General features: G+C 35.6%; 3 protein-coding genes and 4 pseudogenes across 3 annotated transcripts; 1 reads left to right on the plus strand and 6 right to left on the minus strand.

Annotated features, from left to right (window-relative positions):
• Window positions 1-825: 825 nt before the first annotated feature.
• Window positions 826-2,481, plus strand: LOC145619099 (stemmadenine O-acetyltransferase-like). Its single transcript, XM_081673699.1, has one exon. The coding sequence runs from the start codon at window positions 826-828 to the stop codon at window positions 2,215-2,217; it is 1,392 nt and encodes a 463-aa protein (XP_081529825.1). The 3' UTR covers window positions 2,218-2,481.
• A 472-nt stretch (window positions 2,482-2,953) lies between these two features.
• On the minus strand, window positions 2,954-4,630 carry LOC145620784 (2-methylpropanoate--CoA ligase CCL4 pseudogene; annotated as a pseudogene).
• A 1,771-nt stretch (window positions 4,631-6,401) lies between these two features.
• On the minus strand, window positions 6,402-7,775 carry LOC145618989 (stemmadenine O-acetyltransferase-like). Its single transcript, XM_081673594.1, has one exon. The coding sequence runs from the start codon at window positions 7,773-7,775 to the stop codon at window positions 6,402-6,404; it is 1,374 nt and encodes a 457-aa protein (XP_081529720.1).
• Window positions 7,776-9,733: 1,958 nt separating this feature from the next.
• Window positions 9,734-11,404, minus strand: LOC145620741 (2-methylpropanoate--CoA ligase CCL4 pseudogene; annotated as a pseudogene).
• Window positions 11,405-13,159: 1,755 nt separating this feature from the next.
• On the minus strand, window positions 13,160-14,836 carry LOC145620735 (2-methylpropanoate--CoA ligase CCL4 pseudogene; annotated as a pseudogene).
• A 1,176-nt stretch (window positions 14,837-16,012) lies between these two features.
• LOC145618990 (stemmadenine O-acetyltransferase-like) lies at window positions 16,013-17,404 on the minus strand (the record flags this gene model as incomplete). The annotated part of the gene is made up of 1 exon (XM_081673595.1): window positions 16,013-17,404. A coding segment is annotated over one exon (1,392 nt), but the record flags the coding sequence as incomplete, so codon positions are not given.
• A 2,681-nt stretch (window positions 17,405-20,085) lies between these two features.
• LOC145618992 (7-deoxyloganetic acid glucosyltransferase pseudogene) lies at window positions 20,086-23,304 on the minus strand (annotated as a pseudogene).
• Between the last annotated feature and the right edge of the window lie 808 nt (window positions 23,305-24,112).

Raw genomic sequence — 24,112 nt, forward strand, 5'->3', positions numbered from 1 at the left:
ATACGAAGTAATATAATATGTTGAAGTCAAATATGTCAATAACGAAGAAACTTACACTAAATGTTCACTTGCATTTTAAATAACCAAAAATGTGGTGCAAGTGTTGTAAAATAAGAATATAAACTATTCATCTTCATCGACAGATCGACTCCATGACTTCGTCTCATATATATTCAAGGCAATGTTATCTGCGCGCTTGATCCATCGATTCTTACCTATAATGTATTACATATACGCTAAATTACCGGATCTTGCTTATTAATATTTTAATTTAAAAGATAATTAGCATTAAACATAACATTGTCTACAATGTCTAGTGGTCAAAATTCTAACTTGAGTCTCGAGATTATTAAACTTTACTGATTAAAGCAAGTTCTAAATATTTAATTACATGTGGGTGACACTATTAAATTAATACGATTTTAATTTTGAAAACTTCATGCACAGCACAAACGCAAGTGAAGCTTCTAAATGGAAACTTATCAAGCAAGAAAAATTAATTAAACCCAATTACCATTACGCAAGGGCTTAAATTATACATCGAGGAACAACTATCTAGGAAGAATCGTACACAAAATGATCAAAGTTTACAAAATAACTTATTATTGGATAATTGGATTAGAGTGCTCAATATATACTTTCTTTCACTTCAAAAAATTTATATTAGTACTTCCTCTCTTTTATTTTAGGGTTTTTTTTAAGCTATGTTCTCCCAGTTATTGAATTTCTAATATGTGTCCATGTTTTTTCAAAGTTACAAGCCATACCCTCCACCTCACGTTCTTTTATCAACAATAACCTTTGATAGCTACAATAGTTCTTAGAATGGGCATGAATACTATGAACATCAAAGTGATCTCTGAAAAAATCATCAAACCTTCTTCTCCAACACCTAGCCATCTTCGTTTTCTACGAGCTTCATTGTTCGATCATGTTAACTCACCCATCCTTATGCCCATGATTTTCTTCTATTATTCCCAAAATCATACTACCAAGATTGGTACTAATGAAGTCTTGGATCGACTCAAGGGATCATTACCCAACACATTATCCGTGTTCTATCCACTTGCAGGGCGAGTTCAAGATGCTAACTACTTTGACTGCAACGACGAGGGTGTACCCTATGTACACACTGAGGTGGACACACCATTAGATGATGTTATCTTTAAGGCAGAAGTATCTCACCTCGACAAATTATTACCTCCTTATGGCCAAGAGGGAAGTATTAAGTTGTTGTTAGCCATCCAAGTCAATGTTTTTACCTGTGGCGGTCTAGCCATTGGGGTTAAGATGAGTCATGCCATTTCCGATGCCTTTTCAGTGGTGATGTTTGTCAAAACATGGGCATGTATGGCCGCCAATGGTAATAACCAACACCATCACAAGATTTGTGGTCAGCCTTATTTTGATATATGGAAACTATTTCCACCATCACCACAAATAAACAGCAAAAATGAGTTCGATGATGACCAAAGTTACGATGTTATAAAGCATAGACCGGCGACAAAATGGTTCATGTTTAGCAAAACTAAGCTAGAAGCCCTTAGGTCTAAACAATTGTCCTACACAAACACGACCGATGATAATAAGACTAGCCTCCCTTCACTTCCAATGGTGTTGTCGGCGTTTATTTGGAGCAGGATAAAGGTCACTTGTCACGAAGTCGATAGCAATATCCCCCATGAAGTGTATTATTCAGCAAACATTCGTCGAATTGTTCACGATCCACCAATCGAGCAATCTTACTATTTTGGTAACATGGTTGTGAATGCCATAGCTAATTTGTCTATGGATCTGAATAATGATGAATATGGTTCCTTAAGTAGTATCTTCTTAGAGAGAACGAAGGAGTCGATTGGGAAAATAATGAGCAACGATGGGTTGTTCGTAAAAGAGATGCAAAAGGGTAAACAAGACTTGAGATTTACGACGGAACATTTTGAAAAAAACACCAAAGGAGAGATAGTCTCATTTGGGTTTAGCAACCTAAGGAGTTTGCCAATGTATGAAGCCGATTTCGGGTGGGGGAAGCCGGTATGGGTCACATCCGCTACTCTAATGTTCAAGGGTTTGATCATTTTGATCCCTGCTGGTCCATCAACCCAAGACATTGTGGCTTACATCAATTTGAGTAGTGAGGATATGGTCAAACTCGAAAATGATACAGAGTTTATTGCATTGGTTTCGAAGGCACCTCTCATTAGATGCAACATATAAACAATTGGATATCATCCAATATTCATTGTATTATTATTATTATTATTATTATTATTATTATTATTATTATTTTTATTTTTATTTTTTTTTTTTATTTTTTTTTTTTCCACATTGCTTTGATAAAAAATGTATACGAAATAGTATAGTCGTATCTACAATAATAATTACAAAATCATGTATCTACAAAATCATGTAATTCTTTTGTTAATGATGCACTTTTAATTAGTGAACCTGCAGAAACTTGGGAATATTTAAACTTTGATCTTAAATCTATTTTAAAGATTGGATTCTTTATCATTTTTCGAATATTAGAAATAGTGGTTGTGATAAGGTTTGCAAGAAAAGTAGCTAGGATTTATAAAATGCTGTACATTATGTGTTTTGACTTTTGAGTTATGTGACTTGTCAAATTTTTAGTTTTAGGTGAAAGTTGTCTTTTACATTTTGGTACCCGAAATTTAAACATATCATTAGTCATAGGCTAAAGAACCAATATATATAACTCTCATGGGATTTTATCCTAATCAATCAATAAGAATAGTGTCCACGCACTCACACTAGTTATTGTATATATAATTAAGCAATAATAGAATTTGATGCAAACATTTTACATATATACTCCTTTAAAAGTAACTGCATCGATCATTTCTTCCGATTACTAAACATGTATGTAAATTTGAGTTACTTAAGAGAATCAATGTTAACACTAATACCAAATGTTAAAACTGTTAAAAACCTACAAACGACTTGCTTGTTGTGCTGGACTAATTACCATCGTTGCCTTGGCCATTTCTCTTAACGCGAATTTCTGAATCTTTCCTGTCGAAGTCATGGGCAACTTATCCTTAAAAATGACTTGCTTGGGTACCATGTAATGAGGCAATCTTGCCCTACAATAGTCAATAACCTCCCACTCAGTGGCCTTCACTCGATCTCCTTCGGCCTTGAAGCATATAAATGCGCACGGAGTCTCCCCCCAAAACTCATGCGGTTGTGCCACTACTGCAACTTCTTGGACCCCTGGAAAAGTATATAGCACAGACTCGACCTCAACACTACTAATATTCTCTCCCCCACTTATAATTATATCCTTGGACCGGTCTTTGATCTCGATATATCCATCTGGGTGGATCACAGCTAGATCCCCAGTCTTTAACCACCCGTCCTCTCCCATACAGTTTAACGTCCCTTGAGGGTTTTTGAGGTAACCAAGCATTATCGAACCCCCTCTCATAACAATCTCACCAATAGTTTTTCCATCTCGATTCACTGGCTTGTTGGTGGTTGGATCAATTATGTCCATAGCTGTCATCCCAAGGGTGCGAACCCCTTGACGAGCTTTTAACTTCGCTCTTTCATTAGAGGGAAGTCCACTCCACTGAGTCTTCCAAGCGCAAGAAACACTCACCCCAACTGTCTCTGTTAGTCCATAACCATGCGATACAACAAATCCAAGTGATTCAGCTTGAATGAAAATTGATGCCGGTGGTGGGGATCCGGCTGTAAGGATGTGCACCGGCTTCTGGAGGGTTTGGGGAGTGGCTCGATTTGATTGACTAATAAGCATGTTTAGAACCACTGGGGAAGCGCACATGTGAGTCACATTATAGCGGCTTATGAGACTAAAAATTTTCGCACCATCAAACCGTGTTAGGCAAATATTTGTTGCTCCAACAGCCGCCATCCCCCAAGTGAAGGACCATCCATTGGAATGGAACATGGGTAAGGTCCATAAAAAGACTGGTTGCTTTGGTACTGACCAATCCATCAATGAGTCAAGGTTCGAGATATAGGACCCTCGATGGCAGTGGACAACACCCTTGGGTGACGATGTTGTCCCTGATGTATAGTTGAGAACAATTGGGTCCCACTCGCTCACGGGTGGGATCCAATTGAACTTAGGATCACCTTTCTTGATAAGGTCTTCATATGTGGTACAAAACTCGGGAGGAATTGGTGAAATATTGTCGTCATATGAGATGAGGACAAGGAGAGGGCGGGGATGGTTAGAAGGGAGGAGAGAAAGTGCTTCAAGAACTAGAGAGCTAAGTTGGTGATAGACAAATACGAGTTTTGATTCACTGTGATGGAGGATCATCGAGATTGTGGTGGGATTGAGTCGAGTATTGACGTTATTAAGTATGGCTCCCGCCATGGGGACTGCAAAGTGCAGCTCATAAGCGGCGGGTATATTTGGTGCCACCACCGATGATACTACATTGTGTCTTACAATATCAAGAGCAGAGATTGCCGAGGCTGCCCAGAGGCATCGAGAGTTTGTTTCGGACCAAGTGTAGGTGGTAGTGTTGTAAATGATGGAGAGGCAGTCACCGTAGACAAGCGCTGCTCTCTCTAAGAAGGTTAGAGGTGTGAGTGGGGTTAAGTTTGCTATTGAGGGTTTCAAATTCTCCATGTTTGTTGGATTTGTACAAAAAATAAAAGCTGATTAGTAACATTTTTATAGAAAAGATTCTATAAAACATAAAATAGTGGTATAGTAATTTGAATTAATTAGGGCACATGTTTTACAATAGTAAGTCTGTTTTACTCAAGTTAATTAGTGAGTTGTTTTTATTCAAGCATGATCTTGCTTTGTAATTAAAGTGGGCAATGTTTCCCACATTTTGGGTGTTGTTAGTTATTACCTTGATTAAAGTGCTGCTAGTTAATTAGCTTAAGCCTACTTAAAGCAAGTGTCTTATAATTTAACCTGCATGGCATCTTCGTATAACAGTTCATTCAATTCTCACTAATATATAGTATTGTTAGGCAAATTCTCGTACCAAACTCTATGTAGAATTTACATTAATATAAACAATAATTTTTGTAATCACATCATCATGCCGTTAAATATATTTCTTCATAAGATAAAAATACCATGAAAAGCGACAACCCAACGCATTGGACTTGCTCTAATATGAAGTATATAGTACTACTAAAATTTATCATTTGCTGTACCAAGTATATAAGAACGAAAATCAAGATTACCCTAGTTGGCTGGAGGCCCTCCTTTTACTCCTGTGAGAAGGGTTTGATTCTCACTACAAGTAAATAAGATCCTCAATTTCTCCCCTAAAAAAAGTGTATAGGAACATGTATTTTCTAGATTTTGTGTCTCTAATTAATTTTCATTAGAGAATTAATCTGGCTATAAAATTTTTGCTTGCAATGGTTGTGTCACTTATACGTGAATGAAGCTGCCCAATTAATGGCTTCAAACCAATTACGCAATCTTAGTCTTCAGTTTCCATCTGAGTCATTATATGTTAACATGTTTGTGATTGAATGCACCCATATGCATATGTGTAGCACGCACGATGTCAATACACAGATGAAAGTTGTTAAGTTGATCAAATAATTAGACCAATAAAGATTGATTGATTAACACTCCTAACAAGTCTAGAGTTCTTTTTTTATGTTCCCATTTTATTTTATTTCTTTATTTATTTTTTGAATAGCTATTAATGTTAGAAAGCCTTAACCAAAAAAAAAAAGAAAAAAAAAATTGTCAATCGTTCTAACAATAATGTTCTAACAGTAAAGGTAACAAACCCAACAGTTTCAAAGGCTATGTGTCACGTTCCGGGAGTTTGAGCCCCGAAACGTGCGGCGCGCTCTAGCCTTTTGGCGGCAAGAACGCTAGCCTTGAGCGGAAGAGGGGCTTGTGAGCACAAAGCAACACAAGCGGGCAATAGAATCTCAGGAGCACTCGCGTCTATCTGGGCGACAAGTACGAGTGGTCGGGCTTGTGACGGCCGATACAAAGCGGGCACAAGCGGGTCCGAACCACGAGTCCTTGGCGCATCAAGTTGGGTTGGAGGGGAGCTAATATGCAAGTAAGACACAATATCTATAAAGGTCTAACAACAAACAAGCATAAAAGCAAGACAACACTTGGTAGAAGGCTTTAAGATTTCATTAATCATTCGCCCTCTAAAGAGCTTAATGTAGTACATGCATAGAATCCCTAGTGAACACTGAACTGACAGTAACACAATAATGGGACCTAAAGCCTAGAAAACATAAACTAAACTCTAAGAAAGCATCTAAAGGGAAACAAATACATCAAAAGGAATTGGATTCTAACACTATGCCTTCCAAATCATCAGTATCATACAGACCATAAGATTTGCAACTAATTAAGTTAGAATTGACATGCTTTTGCCAAAAACTACACTTATATTTTACAACTTGCTGCTAATATGACAAGGCTCCTTAGATAAGAATGAAGAGAAAACTATATCACGTTCGAGATTGGCCATATCCTCCGCAGTCAAGTTGATATAAGCTACAATGTCATTACTCGATGGACCAAATGGGATAAAAATAACCGTATTCTTGTACATAAGGGTGGCAGAGGTGACCCAAACTGGCTTTCCCCAACCAAAATCAACTTCATACACTTGTAAACTCTTTAGATTGCTAAAACCGAGTGCAACTATTTCCCCTTTATATTCTCTTTCATAGTGCTCCGCGACAGATCTCAGGTCTTTAGTACCATCTCGCAAATTTTGCAAAAAGCTATTGGTATGTATAATTCTTGCAATGGACTCCTTCATTTTGTCCAAGAAATTGCGCCTTAATGACTCATTCAAGTATTTATCATCATTGAGCACTTGTTTCATAGATAAGTTGGCTATGGCATTAACAAAGATGTTACCAAAATAGTAAGATTGTTTGTTATTAAGTGGAGCTAATTTAGGGCGTAAATTAACTGAATGGAACACTTGATAAGAGATATCATTAGCACTTTTATGACAAGATACCTTGATTCTACTCCAAATAAAAGCTGATAATACCATGTTAGTAGAGGAACTCGATAATGTTGCCTTAAGGGCATTTAGCTTACCTTTGTGAAACATAAACCATTTGGTCACAGGCCTATCCTTTATCAGCCTAGTATCTTGGTTGGCGAATACGTCTATGCCATTTACTTTCCTTGGTGTTGATGATGGTGGAAATAGTTTAGATATCTCAAAATTAGGGCAACCAAGAAGTGCATGGTGATCATTACCATTATTGTTAGCAATAGATGCCCATGTCTTGATAAACATTGATAATGAAAAGGCATCCGATATAGCATGGTTCATCTTCACCCCAATGGCAATCCCACCACATGCGAAAACATTGACTTGGATGGCCAACAACAAGTTGGAGAAGCCTTCTTCTTGGCCATAGGAAGGTAACAATTTGTCGAGCTCACATACCTTGGCCTTATGAACAACATCCTCTAGTAGCAAGTCCACCTTAGATTGTACATAGGGCACACCCTTGTCGTTGCAAATGAAGTAGTTAGCATCTTGCATTCGCCCTGCAAGTGGATAGAACATGGATAGTGTGTTGGGTAGGGATCCTTTGAGGCGATATAAGACTTCATTAGTACTAATTTTGGTACTAGCTTTTTGGTAGTTAAAGAAGAAGATAAGAGGCATAAGGGTGGGCGAGTTTACGTGATCAAACAACGAGGCTTGTAATAAACGAAGATGATTAGGAGTTGGGCATGATGGTTTGATTATCTCATGAGAGACTAGTTTGATGTTCATAGTGTTTATTGCCATCCAAAGAACACAAACAAAGGTTTTTTTTTTTGGGTAAGGCCAAAAGAGCTTTAAGATAATAGTAACTATATAGTAGAGCCAAAGCAACGAGTATTGACATTATAATTAAACAAAGAAATTTAAGTCTTTTCATAAGCATTAAGCTCATTCAACTAATTAAGCCATGTTCAAGTTAAACATCTGTAAAATTAATGCGCTGTAAAATTGAAGCAATCAACAATGACCTCATTGACATTTTTAAGCTAATGTTTAAATCTAAAGTAACAAAACTTGACTACTGCATGTGATTGTAATTGTAATTAAGAAGCAATTGTACTACTACACATTCTTGGTACCACGTATATTATTTGTAAATGCATGCAACTTGTCATTTATGGTGCTATACGATAAATAAGTGAGATTTGCTTAATCCTAGTGTTACAATTAAAGATGGGACAGAAGTAAAGCAGAGTCTAGATCATAAAGGTTCTATCCCAAAAAATCAAATGACAATGTGAGTAATAGTCCCCTTAATCTTATAAAGTGTATATGATATGGAATAATAGTGAAAAATCCTACCTCTCTCGGAACCTTCGATATTTAGTAGCTTAATTGTTATTTTAGATTTTTCTTACAAGTTTTTACCTTTCACTTGAAAGGGTTTTTCTTGTTTTAAGCGGTTAGGATTTATTTTCTTATTTTAATCTTTTATTTTGATTAGTTTTTAAGTTTAGATTAAGTTTAGGAAATTTTATCTTTTAAATAGTTCTATCTTTATTAGAAGTGTGTTTAGGAATTTGGCTGATTTTATCTAGGACTTCTAATGTAATTAGAAATCTTAGTATTTATTTGTAGCCTATATAATGGCATTTAGGCTCTTAATAAAAATCAGTTTTTGTCAAATTGAAATTTATAAAGTTTTACGTAAGCTTGTGCTTGTGTATTCTTGGCCTAGTTTAGGTTTTAAGCTCGTGTTGCTTAGCGTTTCTTGACCGAGACTCAAGATTCCAAAACCTTTCAACTGCGATTGAAGGTTATATCCATCAAAATCCATATCAGTATAATTAGCTCTTTTTTCTGGTATTAATGTGGGATAAACCTGGCTATCAACCCAAAATACTTGACCAGAGATCGGATCATCGCTATTTCTATCATACCCATAGTCCCAATTAATATAACCCGATTCAATTATCAATTCATCATTGTTTATGAAAGGAAAGCTTTATTAGATTTTATTATTATATGCTTTGTTGATTTAGATTTCATTTGTAAATGCCAACTTTTTTATCAATGATTTGATTTTATTAATGAAAAAAATTTTATGCAAAGAAAAAAAAATCACAACATTCGACAATTTACATAAACCAGATTAATCAAATAAATTTACAAGCATGTGTAACAAATAACTCGTTGGAGCAAAGAAACAAATAGGAGGAAAAGAAAAGGGATCAAATGATATTGCATTAAACAATGTTGGATAGATTAAAAAGCTTTATTTATAAGATAGTACAATAATGGGCAAAGTATGGACCCACTATGCTTTAAAATCTCAACTACATAAAACAAACTAATTATCAAGTAGTAGTCACTAACCCACGTTATTCCTAGACTCCCAGTACAACTAGAATATAAGAAAAATAATTAAGGATTCGTTAAACATTGTTGTGGTTTTCTGTTTTTTTATTTTTGTTTTTTAAGATTATATGATATATCATATATGTTATATAAAATATTACTTAAACTAATTAAAATCATGATAATTTTAAAGATTAACAACAGAAAAGTAGAAACACCTTTTCTATTGTTTCTTATTTTTTGTTTTTCAAAAAATAAAAACTAAAAATAAAAAACGATGTCAAACAAGTCCTAAATATTTGAACCATTTAATTAAACTTACATGCATCGCCAAAGATTTTACTTGATCTTTTGCACAACAACTTCTACATGGTCTTCAACTTAACTTTAATGTAGTTACCAACTTATAAACGACTTGATTTTTGTGTTGGACTCATTACCATGGCTTTGGCCATTTCTCTTAACACAAATTTTTTAATCTTTCCTGTTGAAGTAGTGGGAAGCTCATCCTTAAAAACTACCCGTTTAGGCACCATGTAATGAGGCAATCTTGCCTTACAATAGTCAATAATCTCCTTCTCACTCGCCTCCACCCGACCGCCTTCGGCTTTTATGCATATAAAAGCACAAGGGGTCTCCCCCCAAAACTCATGTGGTTGCGCCACTACTGCAGCTTCTTGAACCCCTGGAAAAGTATGTAGCACTGACTCGATCTCAACACTACTTATATTTTCACCTCCGCTTATAATTACATCCTTGGATCGACCTTTGATCTCGATATATCCATCCGGGTGTACCACCCCAAGATCGCCAGTCCTAAACCACCCGTCCTCTCCCATACACTTCAAAGTCTCTCGAGGGTTTTTGAGGTAGCCAAGCGTTATTGAACTCCCTCGAATAACAACCTCCCCGACCATTTTCCCATCTCGATTCACTGGTTTGTTGGTGGATGGATCAATTATGTCTAAAGCTGCCATCCCAAGGGTACGAACCCCTTGTCGAGCTTTCAATTTTGCTCTCTCATTAGCCGAAAGATCGTTCCACTTAACCTTCCACGCACAAGTAACAATTGGCCCACCGGTTTCGGTCAATCCATAACCATGTGCTACAACAAACCCTAGTGATTCGGCTTGAAAGATTACCGAGGCCGGTGGAGGAGACCCACTAGTTAGGATGTGCACGGGGTTTCGGAGGGTTTGTGTAGCGGCTCGCCTTGAATGATTAATGATCATGTTTAAAACCACAGGAGCAGCGCACATGTGTGTCACATTATGTTGTCTTATGAGATCAAAAACTTTAGCACCATCGAATCGTTCCAAGCAGATATTAGTTGCGCCTATAGCTGCCATCCCCCAAGTGAAGGACCATCCATTGCCATGGAACATCGGTAAGGTCCATAAGTAGACTGGTTGCTTTGGTACAGACCAATCCATCAACGAGTCGAGGGCCGAGATATAAGACCCTCGATGACAATGGACTACACCCTTAGGCGATGATGTTGTCCCCGATGTATAGTTAAGTACAATCGGGTCCCATTCGCTCAAGGGTGAAATCCACTCAAACGTAGGATCTCCTCTCGCAATTAACTCCTCATATGAGTCACAGAATTCACGTGGGATTGGTGTGTTATCATCCTCGTCTGAGATGAGAACGAGGTGAGGGCGGGGGTGGTTGGAGGGAAGGAGGGACAATGCTTCAAGAACTAATGAGCTTAGTTGGTGATAGACAAAGACTAGTTTTGATTCACTATGATGAAGAATCACGGAGATCGTGGCGGGATTGAGTCGAGTATTGATGTTGTTAAGTATGGCTCCTGCCATAGGGACTGCAAAGTGTAGCTCATAGGCGGCGGGTACATTCGGGGCCACCACCGATACGACATGTTTTCTTCCGATTCCGAGGGCGGAGATGGAAGAGGCAGCTTGGAGACATCTTTGGTTAGTTTGACACCAAGTGTATGTAATGTTGTTGTAGATGATTGAGGGACAATCACCGTAAACAAGAGCTGATCTTTCCAAGAATGTTAGAGGTGTAAGAGGGGTTGAATTTGTTTTTGAAGATTTTAGATCTTCCATGTTTGTAAGATTTGTACTTAGAATTGTTAGTATTTTTTGTATTCTTTGAATTGTTTAGTTATCAGTCATGGTAATATAGATGTTATAAGATGGTTCAAAATTATAATATACTTGTAGTTGACTTTTAATTTCATTCTTTAATAAGTCAAGTCACTCATACTTAATTTAATAATAATACAAAAAGAAGTTCTAAGATTGTAGCATGATTTTGTAATGTACGATTATGTGGTTAATGCTTCCCATGTTTTGGGCATTAGATTACGCAATCAATATAAATTGATATTCTGGTATATAATTCGAATGATTATAAATCAATAGAATTCCTTTTTTTTTTTTTTTTTTTTTTGGAAGGCAATCAATAGAATTTCTTAAGTATACTCAAGTTGCAATTACATTATTCAATATATGAATATATGATATAATTTATAACGTCTACTTGCTCGGTCCCTTAACAAGAGTTGCTCTTTCAAAGGAAATTAGAGGCGTGAGAGGGGTTGAGTTTTATCAATAAACTTCAATGACTTCATTATTGTTCAGCTCCCGTCAAAAATTATTGTTCAGTTAAATAAGATATCTACTTAAACATTGGAAAAAGAAGAAAAAAAAAAAAAATCTAGGTAGAAGCTAACAAACACCCTAAAGTGTTATAAGAAAATTAAAAGTGAAAATATTAAAGTAAAATAAACATTACTTACACTGATCTATATGTGATATATGCTTTCAAAAAAAAAAATATATATGTGATATATAATTTGACAGTTATACCCTCATGATAAACAAAATTTGTTTATCATGAAGATAAACTTGTATTTTCTCTTTATCTTGGCATGCATTTCAAACTCAATACCATTTATGGTAGTTAATTCTTCAATGTCTTGTGGGGGGGATTGTTAGTTGTTATCCGGCTTCCTAAAAAAAAAAAAAAAAAAAAAAAAAACTACCCTAACTCACATATCTCTTTCAAGAGCCCCATTATTTTCTTTTATTAAAATAAATTAATCATCCATTTGTCCACTTAGTTCAGAGCAAATAAATTATAGTCTCTTAAATTTCTATGATTATACAAGGGATATGATGCCTTTAAAGAAAAATGGGGGGAGAATAAACTTTTATTTTCTAGACTAGAGAGTTAAAAAATTAAAATAAATAAATACAAAAAACTATACTCTCTTCTTGTTTTAATAAGTGTTACACATACCAAATACGGTCGTGTTTTAACAAGTGCTATATTTTTATTTGACAAATAGCTACATTTGAATATTATATCTTGATTTTTATTACTTATTTATTTATTTTTTTTTGATAAGTAAGAAAATATATTAATCAAACAATCTGTACAAACAAATTACAAATGTACAAGAGAAAGTCCTTTCAGAAGGACTTAAGCAACAAGCTACCCACACTCTAACTACAAACAACACCTACAAAACAGTTTATCAAATAAATTTACAAACATATGTAACAAATAAATTGTGGGAGTTGCATTAAACAGTGGTAGGTTACAAGGGTTTAAACATAAGATTGTACATTAGTAACCATAACAACCAGCAAAAAAATAATGGGCCCACTAACCTTTAAAACAAACTAATTGATCAAGTAGTAACTAACCCACATCTATTCCTAGTGCAATTAGCTAGAATATAGAAACTAATAAATTAAAGCATTAATTAAACATAGATGGACCGCCAAAGATATCACTCGATCTTTTGCACTACAAGGTTTTCTAACTTAACCTTAAGAATGTAGATTACTAACTTATAAACGACTTGTTTTTTGTGTTGGACTCGTTACCATTGCTTTGGCCATTTCTCTTAACACAAACTTTTGAATCTTTCCCGTTGAAGTGGTGGGGAGCTCATCTTTAAAAATTATCCGTTTAGGTACCATGTAATGAGGCAATCTTGCCTTACAATAATCAATAATCTCCTTCTCACTCGCCTCTACCTGACCGCCTTCAGTTTTTAAGCATATAAAAGCACAAGGGGTCTCACCCCAAAACTCATGTGGTTGCGCCACTACTGCAGCTTCTTGAACCCCCGAAAAAGTATATAGCACTGACTCGATCTCAACACTACTTATATTCTCACCTCCACTTATAATCACATCCTTGGATCGATCTTTAATCTCGATATATCCATCCGAGTGGATCACCCCAAGATCCCCGGTACTAAACCACCCGTCCTCTCCCATACACTTCAAAGTCGCTTGAGAGTTTTTGAGATAGCCAAGCATAACCGAACTCCCTCGCATAACAACCTCCCCAACAGTTTCTCCGTCTCGATTCACTGGTTTGTTGGTTGATGGATCAATTATGTCTAAAGCTGTCATCCCAAGGGTACGAACCCCTTGTCGAGCTCTCAATTTCGCTCTCTCATTAGCCGGAAGCCCATTCCACTTAAGCTTCCACGCACAAGAAACAGTTACCCCACCAGTTTCGGTCAATCCATACCCATGTGCGACAACAAACCCAAGTGATTCAGCTTGAAAGATTATCGAGGTCGGTGGAGGAGACCCAGCAGTTAGGATGTGCACCGGGTTCTGGAGGGTTAGTGTAGCGGCTACCCTTGAATGGTTAATGAGCATGTTTAAAACCACGGGAGCAGCACACATGTGAGTCACATCATGGCGGCGTATGAGATCAAAAACTTTAGCGCCATCAAATCGTTCCAAGCAGACATTAGTTGCGCCTACAGCCGCCATCGCCCAAGTGAAGGACCATCCATTGACATGGAACATCGGTAAGGTCCATAAGTAGACTGGTTGCTTTGGTACAGACCAATCCATCAACGAATCGAGTGCTGAGATATAAGACCCTCGATGACATTGGACTACACCCTTAGGCGAAGATGTTGTCCCCGATGTATAGTTAAGTACAATCGGGTCCCATTCGCTCAAGGGTGAAATCCACTTGAACATAGGATATCCCCTCTCAACTAACTCTTCATATGAGGCACAAAATTCATTTGGGGTTGTTGTATTATTGTCCTCGTCCGAGATAAGGACGAGGCGAGGGCAAGGGTGGTTGGAGGGAAGGAGGGACAATGCTTTAAGAACTAAAGAGCTTAGTTGGTGATAGACAAAGACTAATTTTGATTCACTATGATGAAGGATCACTGAGATCGTGGCGGGATTGAGCCGAGTATTTATATTATTAAGTATGGCTCCTGCCATAGGGACTGCGAAGTGCAGCTCATAGGCGGCGGGTACATTCGGGGCCACCACCGATACGACGTGTTTTCTTCCGATTCCGAGGGCGGAGATGGAGGAGGCAGCTTGGAGACATCTTTGGTTAGTTTGAGACCAAGTGTAGGTGGTGTTGTTGTAGATGATTGAGGTACAATCACCGTAAACAAGAGCTGCTCTTTCCAAGAAAGATAGAGGTGTAAGAGGAGTTGAATTTGTTACTGAGGGCTTTAACTCATCCATGTTACTATGATTATAGCTAAGAAAAGGCTAGTATTTTGTCTTTTTTGAATGGTATAATTGTAAGCCATGTTTATATAGATGATATTATATGCTTAAAACGAACTAATATTGTTTTTATTAGTCAAGTAATTCGTACTTTTTTAATTATTCTAGTTGCTCATATTCTAATTAATATGCCAGAAGTCGTCATATTCTAATTAATATGCTATTGCACTACTGTGAGTAAGTGAGTAACTCTTCCCACGTTTAGTTGTTTTGGGTATTAGCAATCTTAATTTCATAGCAGGACGATAACTAGTGGTGATTAGAATACGCAACAATAGTACACCCAAGTTGCAATACTCCTCCGCTCTATAATACAATATCTATTTAATATTAAACGGTCTTTAACACGTCTTTGATAGTCATCAATACCCTTTTTTTTTTTTTGAGGGGAACTTTTATTTGGTGATTAGGGACAGCCTATCTTTTTCAATTTTAAAACTTTCAAGATATAGTACTTGTTTTTAGTTGGTATTTTTATATTTAAAATAAAAGCTTTATTATTATTATTATTATTATTAATTTTTTTTTTTTAAATAAGGGTTACTTCGTGAGTGTTATAGGGGTTTATTTCAAGATCAGTGTCTAGGGGCTATTTCGCTAGAATTATAAGGGTTACCCAGTTAGTGTTTTAGGGACTACTCAATCAATGTTTTAGGGGTTACTTTGTTCGTTTGAACGGCCACACGGTGGCCACACCCAATACACCCCTTATATATACTTCCTCCGTTTCTATTTACTTGCAACACGGCCTTGTGGCACGTGTTTTGAGGTCGGGTTTATGTAATGTAAACGGATAAATTATTAATTATAATTTTTACAAATGATACTTAACCCTATTCTAATCTTCGTGTAAAAATTATATTGATAAAATCGCTCGTCTACCCTCACTAATCTTCTCCTAAAACTGCGTGCCTAAAAGGTGTGTTGCAAGTAAAAGAAAACGGAGGAAGTATATATTGAATTGAAAGATCTAACTTTAACTTCAATTAGCAAAAACAAATAGATAGCTGGAACTATCTAGCTTACAACTATGATACAACAAATCAATTTTGATAATAATACCTTAAATCCAAATAATTAACTAGACATCATGTCAAAAAATGACCATGAAAAGTATGAAATCAAGTTCTTAGATTCTTAGAGCTTGGTGGTAGCATGAGGTGCCTTGGACACGACCGCGATAAATTCTTTATCATTTTCGAGTTTTGCCATATCCTCGCTACCTAAGTTGATATAAGCTACAATATTATTGGACGATGGACCATCAGGGATTAATATGACCAAATTCTTGAACATTAGCGTTGCCGATGTAACCCAAATTGGCTTCCCCCAACCAAAATCAGCTTCATAGACCCGCAAACTTCGTAAATTGCTGAACCCGAGTGCAACGATCTCTCCTTTGCTCACCCTTTCGAAGTGCTGTGTTATAAACTTCAAGTCCTCTTTGCCATCTTGCATCTCTTTTATGAACTCATCATTGTTTATTACTTTTCCGATGGACTCGTTCATTTGGTTTAAGAAGTCACATTGACAACTTAATATGTTTTTATCGTTGATCGTGGTACACATCTTTATTATAGCATTTACAACCATGTTACCAAAGTAATACGATTGATCATCAGGTGGACTCACTCGAGGGCGTAGATTAACCGCATGATAAACTTCGTAAGGCTTACTATCGACACTATTGTAACAAGATAACTTGATCCTACTCCAAATAAAGGCCGATAACACCATAGGGAGGGAAGTAACTCTAGCCCTATTATTATGACTAGTACTTGTGTTAGTTTCGGAAAATAGTTTGGATCTAAGGACATGTAACTTTTCTTCGCTAAACATGAACCACTTTGCAACCGGTCTATTGTTGACAAAATCAGCATTTTGGTTGGCATCACAATCGACCAAATTTCTAAATTTTGGTGTCGAAGGTGGAAAAAGTTTCAATACATCGAAATAAGGGCGGCCACAATGATTGTGATGACATTGGTTATTACCATTGGCGGCCATAGATGCCCATGTTTTGACAAACATCACCAAAGAAAAGGCATCGGAAATGGCATGACTCATCTTCACCCCAATGGCAAGACCGCCACAAGTAAAAACATTGACTTGGATAGCTAACAACAAGTCCGTAAACCCTTCTTGGCCATAAGGAGGTAACAATTTATCAAGCTCAGAGATCTCGGCCTTGTAAGCTACATCTATCAATGGTTTATCCACCTCAGCTTGCACATAAGGCACACCCTCGTCGTTACAGCTTATGGAATTACCATCTAGAACGCGCCCTGCTAGTGGATAGAACACAAATAATGTGTAGGGAAGGGATCCTTTGAGTCGATCCAAGACATCATTAGTACTAATTTTAGTAGTATGTTTTTGACAGTAAAAGAAGTAGATACGGGGCATAAGGATAGGCGAGTTTACATGATCAAACAACGAGGCTTGTATAGATCGAAGATGGTTAGGTGTTGGAGATGAAGGTTTGACAATGTCTTTAGATATGAATTTAGTGTTTATTGAAGCCATTATTACAAATATTCATTATTCAATAGCTACTAAGAATTTATAAACGAATTCTACTTGGGCAAAACTGCTTGGAGCTGAGATAGATCAACCATAAGTCCAAGGCCAAGATTACATTATTGTCTAATTTGTTGCACGTTATGATTGCGTAGTTCTTTTGAATCATTCAAAATTAAACAAACTTAATTAATTGTATAAAACTATATTAATATTTTTAGATTAGGAACAATAGATTTTTGCTTCATAGTAAAGCTAGCAAGTTGTAAGACAAATTCAGGTCATTTATTTTATTAAATAGAAGATGATATCGTATGATAAGTGCGTGCATCGTGATCGATATGTTCCTAGCACATGATCATTTATCACGTACAGAAGATGATGTTTTATGAGTTATGATATGTGCCTCGGGAGTCGGGATCAATAAGTTTATTGTTTTAATAAACCAACAACTTTTTACGAAAAATAGATTCCACAAATTTTGAACAATTACAAAAATGTCATGTTGATTGAAATTTGTTGTTTATTTATTTACCTTATTTCATTGGTGAACAAATGTTGTTTATCTAGGGGCTTCGTCCATTTACTTTCAACATATTACCTTGACTATTAATATATATTTTCACAATATAAATTGTGAATCATTTAACAATATTCTATATATAGATATTTTATTTTTAAACTAAATAATAAGTTTAGTTAAATTAATGAATAATATAAAAAGTCAAAAAAAAAATTTTAAAAAATAAAATATAAAAAAGTCAAAATTTTGCATCTATTGTAAAACAGATGGAGGTATTATATATTATTTCCTTTGTGTATTATTTTTAAAAACTAGACTTATAATGCACAAAAATTTGGGAGATTTTATTGACTTTAATAATAATTGTATAGGATGTTAGTGGGGTACGGTTGAAATGATTGTAAAAAAAAATCGTAGGAATAAATATTGTGGTTTTTATTTTATTACAAAATAAAGGATGTAAGAGGGAGTGGGACCATTAAAAGAGAGAAAAAATGATAAAGTAAGACAGAATGAATAGCATTGGCGAATAAAGTTATACATACTGTATATATTATTTTAATGTAAGATGTTTCCAAAAGAGAAAATGCATCATTTAAAAATATGGCCGAGTATGGCAAGTGTAGCATTTGAAAAAAGGGAGGGAGTATCATGGTTGTCTAATATGCTATTCGTACATTTTTTCGGATATGGTTGTAGAGGTGCAAGTCATAAAATCGTAGATCCATTAATCAAGAAAAATAATTAATACTCCTTAAGTGTCTATATATAGTTCTCCTTTGAATTTTCACGGCTCCAAGACATTTCTTAAAACGTCTATATTTCTATTTTTATATGCATAATATATTTAAAACTAGATATTAATGAAACATACAATGTGACGAATCCAACAAGATCCCACATTAACATATAATCTCTTATAAATTAGCGGAAATTTATGGTCAAAGTTTTCAAAGTTTGACCCAAATAAATCAAATGAGAACTATATTTAGGCATTTTGAAATAATTAACTGCCTCGACATACCTAGTTCAAAGTTGTTTTTAAAAGTTGATGATTTAAAAGGAGCAATAAGTCTTCTGTAAGACGGGTTTACGTAAATTTTATTGTAAGATAATCAGCTTGAGGATATTTTTAACTACTTTTAGTGTAACCTTGACTCGTATTAGTTTGTCGTTGATTTGAATTTTATTTTAATGTGCAATTTCTTATAGATTTTAAATAAAAAATAAAAAACTATAGGAAGGAGAAAATAGGGGTTGAAGGAATAAGATGGATGAGAGGAGTAGTAAGGGATTTTAGGGGTGTAAGATTGTTCCCTCACCCCAAAAATAAAAAAAAAAATAAAAAGATATAAGGAGTGGAGAGAAAAAATGTGGCATGCCTTTCATTTAATTTTAATAGGAAAAATAAATTATTTCAAATAAATAAAATTAATTTCATTTACTCCCTTTGTGTTTTTTTTTTTAAAGTGTTACAGTTTGACCAACACATAGTTTTATGCAATTTAATTGACTTAAATAAAATAGTAGGTAAGTGAAGTAGTTGGAGTATTAGAAAATTGTAAAAGAAAGATAGTAAGGTTAATAGTTTATTGAAAACTAATGAATGTGAGAGGAATGATATAATAAAAAAAGTAGTAGTGGGTTTGGGTGGGGACCATGTGAGGAGAGAGATACAATATTTTAATGTAGCTTTTTGTCAAAAAAGAAAGTGTAACACTTATTAAAACACGGAGGGAGTAAGTAAAATAATTTAAATTCAATAAAATTGATTCCACTTCAGCAAAATAATGTGAACATAGTAGGGTCTAACATAACACGTATACTTACACACCCCCTTGTGAAGATAGCAAGGTTTAACATAACAATTAACACATGAACCCCCTTTTCCCTAGCTATAAAACTCTAATCCAGGTGAAGATAGTAGGGTCTAACATAAGTAACACACCCGGCCCCCTTTCCTTAATAAACTCTAACCCAAATCCGGTTGCGAGCTAGTTGACTCTATCAACATGTTTACCACACATAAATGAACAATAGAACAACAATAGCGTACTCAAACTTCCACCAACAAATGATCCTCCAATGATTTAGTGAACCTGAAAATTGAAACAAATGAAGATTTTCAAACATTTATGTTAGAAGACAACAAACTTCAGAGACATGGTTATGATCTTATGTCGTTGATTAGACTCTCCAGAGATCCATAGGAAGATCCACCTATATGGACCGACTTTGTTGCTAAATTAGCTAAATTACTCGAATTTTTCATAAATTCATCCCTCCTCAAATGCATGATATCTTTCACCATCTTTTGAATTGTGGCTCGATTGCAACTATCTTTAATATCAACCCCAATCTTCCAAACTTCGGTTGCAAGTCTACTAATCACAAGTTGATCAACATAGTGAGGCCAACAAACCATGGGCACTCCGGCTGCAATACTTTCCATTGTCGAGTTCCATCCACTATGAGTCAAAAACCCTCCAATAGCCGGATGACTTAAGACCTCAACTTGTGGTGCCCAACTCATAATACACCCCCTTTTCTTAACACCTTCAATTAGCTCTCTATTAATTAGCTTTTCGTTTTCCATCATTTCGAAATAATCCTCGTCATCCATGCCAATAACAGACCCCGGTCTTTTAATCCACAAGAACAAAACTTCACTATTAACCAAACCATGCCAAAACTCCATAAGTTGCTCTTTCGTGATTGATACTTGGCTCCCGAAACTACAATAGATGACTGATCTAGGTGGTTGTTCATCAAGCCAAGACATACAACTTCTATCCTCGTACAAAAAACTATTCGAATGGGAAGATACCAATGGTTGATGCAACATAGTTTTTTCTTGCAATCTTTTCATCAGGCTTAAATGTAACGGTCCAATCGTGTAAATATGTAAATTTGGACAATGAGAGCGCATGTAAGAAAGCAAAGGTGCATCCAAGTCTTCAAATGTGTTGAGAATGATGCCCTGGGAACGTCGAATATTTTTAACCTGTGCTAGAACGCGTTGCAACATAATGTGGTCTGATACATCACGAGCTCGACAGAAGTCCGGAAGGTCACGCAGGCGCAGGTAATCATCCATGCCTGGGACGTTGATTAACGCATCCATATCGGTATTTTCTATAAGAAGCAACATCGATCTCATTGATTAACTAGCTAGTTACTCACAAAACACAAGACATACATAATATTGCTGATTTGATGACAATAAATTGTGCTCAACATTTTGAAGACTATAATAATAAAAAGTTTAGCCACCTTAAAAAAAATTTGTGAATAAATTTATAAAGGGTTGAAAATTAAATTATTTGCGGTGACCTAACATTGTAACATAATTTGCTCTAGCCCCTAAATTTCTTTTTTAAAAAATTCCTCGAGAGGAAATCGTATTAATTTCACTAGTGTAAGATCACTACTTTGTAGAGCGTGCGTACGTAGTTATGCTTAAGGGCATACATCATGGTTTATGGACTTTATTTATTGTATTTGCGTCAAATTAACATTTTTGCATTACATTTACCAACAAAATATTGGTTGAGTTACTTTTATTATAGAGGATTGTGCTATGATTAATTGATTAGAGTAGTCTTTCTTACCAAAAAAAAAAAAAAAAAAGTCGACATTTTTATATTTTGTCAATTTATTATTTATTTATTGATATAGTGGTAAATGCATTTATATGTGTCATGCTTTCATGAAAATGTAGCCCTTGGCTCATCTCAACTCAATAGCTGTATATAATGCAGTGGCGGAGCCATGATTATTTCAATGGTAGGGCACCGCACCATCTAACTATCCTCTTATAAAAAAAAAAGTCTCCTTAAACTTTTCAACTAAAAAATCAAGATAAATTACTTATCGCATAACATTAATAGTGAAAGGATGTTCTTAATATAAAAATTTAAATTTATTTAACAATCACATTTGCTAAACCTTAATCACAAAGTATTCTAAAACCCATCAAATGTTACCCGGCCGGCTTAGTCAAGGCTTTCAATATGACCCATTAAAAAAATATATTAATTATTCATCCTATGTATAGGTTCAGAATCACTAAACACATTCTGTGTGTCAAATAGCGTGATTAAAAATAGCAACTACAACTAAAGATTTGAGTGTGCATATATTAATAGAAATAAAAACCAAAAAATTACGAGTGCAATTAAACTAGACCAATCTTCAAGTTTTGAAATGGTATTACATCATCAATTCCATCATCTTAATGGAAAAGTAAATCTTGTTCAAAGTAATATAACTAACTTTCATGGTAAGAATTTTGGTATTGGATAAATAGAAAATTAAGCACAAATTAACCAAAAAAATTTTAAAAATAAGAGAAAAAGACTTGAACCCATGACCTCTTGTTAGAAAAGCTTATGCTCTAACCAGTAGGCTGTTGGTAAGATAAGATATATTTATGCACTTTATATTCTATTTAACTAAAAAAACTTCTTTAACTTTTTTTTTCCTGGTACTACCAGGATCATAGCTAGCTCCACGTCTAATATAATGTGTTTATATACTATACTGCATAATTTGGCCCTATTGAGATTTGATGTGTCAAAAGCACATCCGATCTGACCAGATTCGAAATCGACCCGATAAATAACCTATTCAGATTTGAACTCGCGTGGACATTATAATTTAATATGATTTAACCCAATTCGACCCAATCTCATCAGACCCGATCCAAAATTCAAAATGACACCTCTAATTTAGACGTGCGCAATGCATTATGCAGTGTGAATGCACCAAACCATTAGTTGATAAATGAACAATACAATGCAAGTTTGTAACTTATTTCCAAATCAGTTAAACATTCATCATATAAAGTAAAGAAAGTAATCTCAAATATACCTGTAGTAAAAGGCAGCTTTCCATGTTGAACTAATTTGGGAAGACAAAGATAAACCCAAAGGCAACAAGGGCTCATTGTCTCAAAGTAATAAACTGGTATTCCACCTTCATTTCCAACATCCAAAGCAAAGGTAAACAAACCATCAGACACAATACTTGTCACTTTGGTGATACTTGATGATGACACCAAATCCTTGACTATTGGTTGGCTAATAGCTATCACGGCGTCCAACATCTCCAAGAACTTATCACCACCGCGAGGATGATCCTCCGGGAGGCCATCCGAGAAGGTACAAAAGGAGAATCGAGGGTTGTGATCAAAGCGTTCGTGTGCACGAGCCGAGAGGAGGAGGTGGTGGTAGACAACATCGGTGGTGAGGAAGGTGACATGAATGTCATTTGTAGAAAGGATGAGAAGTTCGGCTAGCTTTAGCATTGAGTTGACCGGGCTTTGAATTGGCAAGGGGAAGATTAGGACGTGAGGACTTGTTACACTTTTAGATCCAAACTCCATGACTATAGTCTATAGATGGATTTAAGTTAATAATGTTGTGCCTCTAAAAAGAGATTAGGTGTTTGGTTTGTGTTTATGTGTAATTAGATTGGGTTAAGAACTGACTTTTAACAATTGATGAATGAGATGTTTATGCATCGGTCAACGGACATAAAATATTGCTACTTATGGAGTAGGTAGATTATCTATACATAATTGTGTTCTTAAAAAGTGATTTAAAACAATATCAAATATTTCCTTTGTTTTTTAGCTGACAACGTTTGACTTTTACACTATTCACAAACTACACTTTGACTAGTTTTTGTAATTTATATCTACAATAAAATATAATCAAGTAGGATCTTGTTCGAATCGTCCCAATGCATATATTTTATTAATATCCACTTTTTAGAATTTTATAATGTCCAGAATCAGAGATATTATGTGCGTTGACAAGCGTGATAATCGAATAAGGTCAATTAAATTAAATAATTAAAAAAACCCAGCACAAAAAAAAAATTAAAATGCCCAGCCCCTCCCCATCAATCACCCTTCCCCCCTGCAGTGGCCGGCGCCTAAGCTTTGGCCGACGTCAGCGACCCTACCCCAATCCCTTTCCCCCAAAAACCGGCACCTCTAACCCTAAACCACTAACCCGAATTTGAAACCACCCTAACCGAATGTTAGGGTTTCGCTTATGGTGGTTTAGGGTTAGTGGTGGTCGAAAAGGCTAGGGGTCAATTCCAGTTGGTTTCTGTAGGGAATATTTCAAGCATTAACCCCAAGCTTGAACCCCACTGTGATCTACACATAAGTATGGTGGCGTCCA

This window comes from Chenopodium album, chromosome 27, assembly GCF_948465745.1.
Source record: "Chenopodium album chromosome 27, dcCheAlbu1.1, whole genome shotgun sequence".
In the NCBI taxonomy this organism is placed as follows: Eukaryota; Viridiplantae; Streptophyta; class Magnoliopsida; order Caryophyllales; family Amaranthaceae; genus Chenopodium; species Chenopodium album.